Source organism: Elgaria multicarinata, chromosome 4 (assembly GCF_023053635.1).
Source record: "Elgaria multicarinata webbii isolate HBS135686 ecotype San Diego chromosome 4, rElgMul1.1.pri, whole genome shotgun sequence".
NCBI classification, from domain to species: domain Eukaryota; kingdom Metazoa; phylum Chordata; class Lepidosauria; order Squamata; family Anguidae; genus Elgaria; species Elgaria multicarinata.
The window spans coordinates 24,213,922-24,219,921 of record NC_086174.1 but is presented as its reverse complement, the minus strand read 5'-3'; the positions used below and the strand labels follow the sequence as shown (position 1 = coordinate 24,219,921).

General features: G+C 49.2%; 1 protein-coding gene across 1 annotated transcript in view; it reads left to right on the top strand.

The window, feature by feature from the left end:
• Positions 1-838: 838 nt before the first annotated feature.
• EPAS1 (endothelial PAS domain protein 1) overlaps positions 839-6,000 on the top strand; it is a 173,849-nt gene continuing 168,687 nt past the window's right edge. The window contains exon 1 of the mRNA XM_063123965.1: positions 839-925. Within this exon, the coding sequence (XP_062980035.1) occupies positions 900-925 (26 nt within the window). The 5' untranslated portion in view covers positions 839-899. The remainder of the gene's footprint in view (positions 926-6,000) is intronic.

The following is a 6,000-nucleotide window of genomic DNA, read 5'->3' as shown; positions in this document are numbered from 1 at the left end:
TAGGCGCGCGTCAATACCCACAAAAAGCAGGGGTAGAGATCTAGCCTAGGATAGCAAATAGGTCCTGGGGCGTCCGAGGCGCTTGGCCCTCGCCGTCTCCGTCCGGCCGCCGCGGGTCTTGTCGCCGCTGCGCGAGGCGAACTCCCTCCGCAGACCTCCTATCAACAAGTCCTGGCGACTTGCTCGACGGGAGGGGCGGGGAGGAGGCGGGCCCCGGAGCCGAGCGCCTCGGCCGCCCATTGGCGGGCGGCTCCAGCTGGTGCCGGAGCCCGCGGCTCCACGGGGCTGCGCCTGCCCCCTCCGAGCGCCCGGTCAAGGCTTGACGTTTTAAAGGCAGCCGGGGCCGCGTCGCTGCCTCCTCAGAACCTCCTGACGCACAGAGCGAGCGGGGAAGCGCGCACCGGGCGCTCGCTGACCGCTTCTCTCCCCTGAGCAGGCTGTACAATCCTCGGCAGTGTCCTGAGACTGTATGGTCAGCTCAGGGGCGGCTCGGCCGGGATTGCAGCCTGAGGTCGTCGACTCCTCCTCCTCCTCCTCCAACTCCAACTCCAGCTTCTTATCGCCTCCGCAAGCTTGCGAGGGAGCGCGCAACCCGCGGCTGCACGACCGACCCTGCCGGACTCCAGGAGCGCAGCAGAGACGCGCGAGCGGGGAGGGCCACGCCGGAGAGCCCAGCCGCCCGGCCCTGCACCTATCAAAGGCCTCCAGGGAGCTCCCCACCCACCCAAGCCAGGCCCCCTGCCTGGATCCGTGGGCGCCGGGCTGCCCTCGCCAAGCCAGACGCCCGTGGGAGACCTGCTTCTTCCTAGCCTTGCATTTGGGGTTAACCAACCGGCGGGGGCGCAGCAAGAGCGGCGGCGGCGGCGGCAGCTCTCGCAGCAGCGTCTTCTTCTTCCAGGATGACAGCTGAGAAGGAAAAGAAGCGGTAAGTCAAGAGGGCGGCGAGATGGGGGGACGGGACGGGGCGAAAGCCTGGATGCAGGTGTCTGAAGAACAGGGGGGTTCAGAGAAGAAAACAAACTGGGTTTTCCTCCTCTTTGTGCAGTAAAACGGTGAGGCCGCTGCTTCGAAGTTGCCCTTTGTGGCTGAGTTGTGTCCTGCCCTATTAGGTTATAATAATCACCATCATCATCATAATAATAATTAATAAATAACTTTCCGGAGTGGAGTTGGTTCGACTGGAAGACCTCAGTGGTGATCGGATATGAATGGGTGTTTGCCTAGGAAGGGCGATCCCTTAAAAACAGAAATGCGGGGGCGAGCGGTTGTGTTGTGCTGTTGTTTTGTTTTGTTCAACCAGGAAGGTATCTGAGAAGCTTAGTGTGGTTGGAAAGATATACGATTCGCTGGCTGACGTTGAATATATATATATATATATATATATATATATATATATATATATATATATATATATGTGTGTGTGTATATATATATATATATATATATATATATATATATATATATATATATATAATAAATAAAAATAAAGATTGGGACGATCTAGGCAAGGTTAAGTATTTTTAACGGCAGGGGTGAAGCGTGTGCTTACATGCCTTGAAATCAACGGGACCTAAGGGCGCTTCACTTGGGTTGGATCCTAGCACGCGTCGCTCTTTTAAACACAAAAACAAAACTCGAGGCTTCAAGAGGTCCCGCCGATATCAGGGGATGAGGGAGAAGCCCGTGCTGAATGCTGCCTTTTGACAACCGTGGGGTTTAGAAGTGCGTAATTCTGGCTGGAACGCCCTCCACCCCCACCCCCACCCCCACCCCCGGGTTTCTTGTAATGACCGAAATCGGCGACTCGAAATGCCGGGTCTTTGCTGCTCTGCGGGCGTTCGTGAGCCTGTACTTTTAAAGGTTTATCTCCTGCGCTTAGGCTGGGTTGAAGGACGCTTAACGAGGCGCTTCCAGACTTGCCCTAGAAAGCCGCTTGCTGCTGCTGCTGCTACTACTAAAGCGAAGGAACCGTCCCGATCCTGAGATTGGTGGCGGACGTTTGACGGCAATAATGTTTAATTACTGGACGGATTTGGGCTTTTTGAGATCGAGCTACGTTTAGGAGGGAGAAAGCGACTGGCAGCCTTCTCTAGAGAGATCTGACTTTGAGAGAAGCAAGCTACTGAAATCCGGCAAACAGCCTTGGTATTTCTCCATCATTTCCCCCCGCTTGCCACAGGCTGAAATTCTAGAACTTCAGGGAGTGGGAGAGGTCTCTAGAGGTCATCTGGTCCAACCCCCCTCATCCATTCCCTTGGGCCTTTAATGAACCGGCGGAATGTTAGTCCAGCATGTATTTTGTTCACTGACAGGAGAGAAGTATCCTCGACTTTAACGCTGAGTTTTCAGCTAGGATGGGAAGCAAAGGGCCAGCTTCCCGTGCGCCTTTGACCCACATTCACGCTCAATGACCCCCTTGCTTCGGTTGCGTGCCATCGATTGATTACTCCCGAGTAGTCATTTTGGGGGCTTCAGTAGAATTCAAGAAGCGAGGGGTTAGGGGGGTTTTCTGGGGTGGGGGCAGGATTACAGTCACATAGCATTTCTGGGCTTGAATCAGCTGAAAAAGCGCCATCAGCATTAGAAGTATATTCCCTCCAAGCAAAGGCATGTGGAGTGACAGTGGATTGAACAGAGCGTTGATCATCAGCAGGGCAAGAAGAGTACAGGGAGGGTTCGGTTCCGTAGAGGAGTCGTTTTTGTAAACCGACTCTCGGATTGGTTGAAAAGCTGCTTTAAGTGCAGCTTAATGTTAGGCGCTTCTAGGCAGTCGTGCGCTGGGGTCGAGAAGGCAGGGGAGTTAATTCGAATTGGTCTTGGGGCACCTCAAGTCTTTAAGGCACCACAAGACTCTGTTGGTTCCCCACTTATTTATTTATTTACTTATTTGTTAGCAACAACAGGCTCCCCCTCTGGATCTCGAGTTCATCTGTTTTGGGAGAGGCCCAGCAGCTTCCAGGATGTCAACGGGTGTTTTTGTAATTTGGATTGCACAACCGCCCCCCCCCCCCCTCACACACACAGCCACCAGCTCATCTATGCCTGATCAGACCAGTTCACACCCTCCTTGGCCTTCTTAATGCCCCTTCCTCCTCCCCACCCTCATTACAAACTGCAGATTGTGCAAAGTTGGAATTTTAACCACGATTCATCCTCTTTAAAGGCCTGTGTCCACAAAGATGCAGGCTCCTAGCCATCCTAAAAAACGAGGTGGGGGAGGGACAAGAAAGTAGGGGGCAGCAGTTTCATCTGCTTTGCAGTCTGTTTGTTTTTTAAAGATAAAATTGCAATCTGCTTTTTATTATTTGTTTGTACAAAAAATAGGATGGCAGGGAAAATTTAGACGGGCAGCCGCCCCCCCCCCCAGCCTGTGCCGCACCGCCCCCCCCCCCGCTTCAGGCCTTGCAAAGATGCTCCTCCCCTTTCAGTGGATGGCTACATTTTGAGTTCATTCTAAATGTAGTTGCTCTTCAAACACATTTGTAGCCATCCTGCTTGCCCCTACTTGGAAGTTGGGTTGGATTTTCTCCCTTATCCTGTTGCCGGCTGTTTTAGGGGTGAAACTTCATAGGCCATGGCTAGACCTGGCCTATATCCGGGATCATCCCTGTGCATCCAAATGACACACAGGGGATCCTGGGAGCAGGCAAGGACAACCCCTCCATTTGCCTTGGATAATCCTTAGGTCTAGCTAAGGCCATAGAGCAGTGGTTCTCAACCTGGGGCACTCCAGATGTGTTGGACTGCATCTCCCAGAATGCCCCAGCCAGCAGAGCTGGCTGGGGCATTCTGGGAGTTGTAGTCCAACACATCTGGAGCGCCCCAGGTTGAGAAAGGCTGCCATAGAGTCATAGAGCTTGGAGATCATCTAGTCTAGTGCGTAGATGGTCTCCAAGACCCCTTCCACTTGTATGATTCTGGTCCAAGCCCCTGTCCAGAGTGGCCTCAGAATATAGGATGCAGCTACAGCATCTCCGGCAGATGGTTGTGCAGCTTCTTCTTAAATACCTCCAGCGAGGGAGAACCCGCCACTCACGAGGCCAACTTGTTCCACTGCTGAAGGGCTCCTCCCATTGGGAAGTGTCTCCCAATTTGTAAGACCGCGTTCCCTTGCCTGATACCATCCTGATGTTTCGGACTAATTATTCTCCTTCATTATTGTTGTCACCCTTGTGTCCTCAGCTTACTTCCAACATGTAGAGAGAGGGATATAGAGTACCTTTCACTTATTAAAGTCTCAAAGTTTCAGCATGCAGAGTTGACTGAAGAAGTATCGAAATGCATATTATAATCCAGAACTTTCGTTTTAGCATTCTGCACATTGTCTTGTTCGCTTACAGCAAATATGTTTACTTCTATTGCAAGTTCTACAATTTCCACAATGTTGACTGTATTAACACATATTTGCAGCAGTTATACCATATGTAATAGATAATTTGATTGTTTGCTCAATACAGCTATGATTTGTACAGTTCTTTTTTCAGTGTGTACCATTTGTACAGGTCCTATCTGCTTTGCTTATGTATGGTAAGGGCTTCTCTCTTGTTTTGCTGTTGGACTACAAGCCATCAGCCCCAGCCAATATGGCCAATGATTGGGAATGCTAGGTGTTGTGGTCCATAACATCTGGAGGGCACCAGGTTGGAGAAGGCTAGTTTAGATAAAATCAGCTTCCCTGCTATTTCTACCCATTGGTCCTAGTCCCACCCTCTGCTCTGTGATAGCCTTTCAGATATTTGAAGACCTCAATCATGTCTCCCCCTAATTTTTTCTTCTCCACGCTAAATATACCCAGCTCTTTCAACCATTTCTCATAGGACTTGGTTTCTGGACTCCTCATCATACTCCCTAATGAATACTGCAGATTTGTATTGTATTGTGTTTCATGTACATTCTGAACAATCCTTACAATAAACTTGTATCATCATCGTCATCCCCATAAGATAAGAATACAGAGAGTCATCACCTGGTGTGTTCATAGCAGAGGGAAAATTCAACCAGAGACCTTCCTAGTTCACAGCTCAAGCTTACCTGGAAGGAAGCCCTACCATTAAGTAGGTTGACTTAGGCAGCAGCATGAAAGGACAGAAAATGGTCAGTTATTTATGCACATTTAGACAAAAAGTCCCGCAGCTCCCTGCATCCCTCCAGGCAGCCATGATGGGTGGGGCATGCTGGGAATTACAAGACTTCTTTCTGCCTAAATATGCATAGGATTGTGCCTTTACTTCATTAAGATTGTAGTTTTACTGATAGGAAGGGAGAGAGGTGCTTGTGAAATGTTTTTAGGTGCCAGAATAATCTGACCAGTCTATGATACTATGCACTTTGATTTTGTGAGGGAGGAACACCGCCACTTGCTGCTCCACCTCAGGCAGCAAAACATCTTGCGAGAGTCCTAAGCACGCCCCAGTGAATGTAATGGGACTTACTTCTGAGCAGACATGTCTAGGATTGCACTGTCAGTCTCTTAACCACTGCTACACCAGCTCTTCATACGAAATGCTCATTGATTGTGAATATGAGACCAGAGAGTGTTTCATGTCTTATAAAATTATTATCGTGAGCACAAACTGCAAAGGTGTAATTATCTTTGTCAAGCGACAATTTCACCCCAAACTTCGTTGCAGAGTTCATGCTGAATTTAGTAGATCTTATGTCTAAGTAATCGTATTTTGTTATAGAGTGTTTTCATTTTCATTATTGGGAATTTCAGGGTGTGATCCCACCAAAACTAAGCATTTTGAAGGCACTCTGATTTCACTGGGAAAGTTAAGCACACATCCTGTGCACCTTTAATTAGAAATAAGTCTCGCTGAGTTTAATGATACTTACTCAAAAGTAAGTATGCATAGCACTGCAGTCTAAATCTTGCCTGCTAACAAAGGGCAGTATCCTATGGTTTCTTTGCATTAACGCAAATTATGTTGGGTTATTGAGCAGCTATATAGTTTTTCATGTTTATTCTCAAGTAGGCACTGAGCCCATTCCAAATCTTAA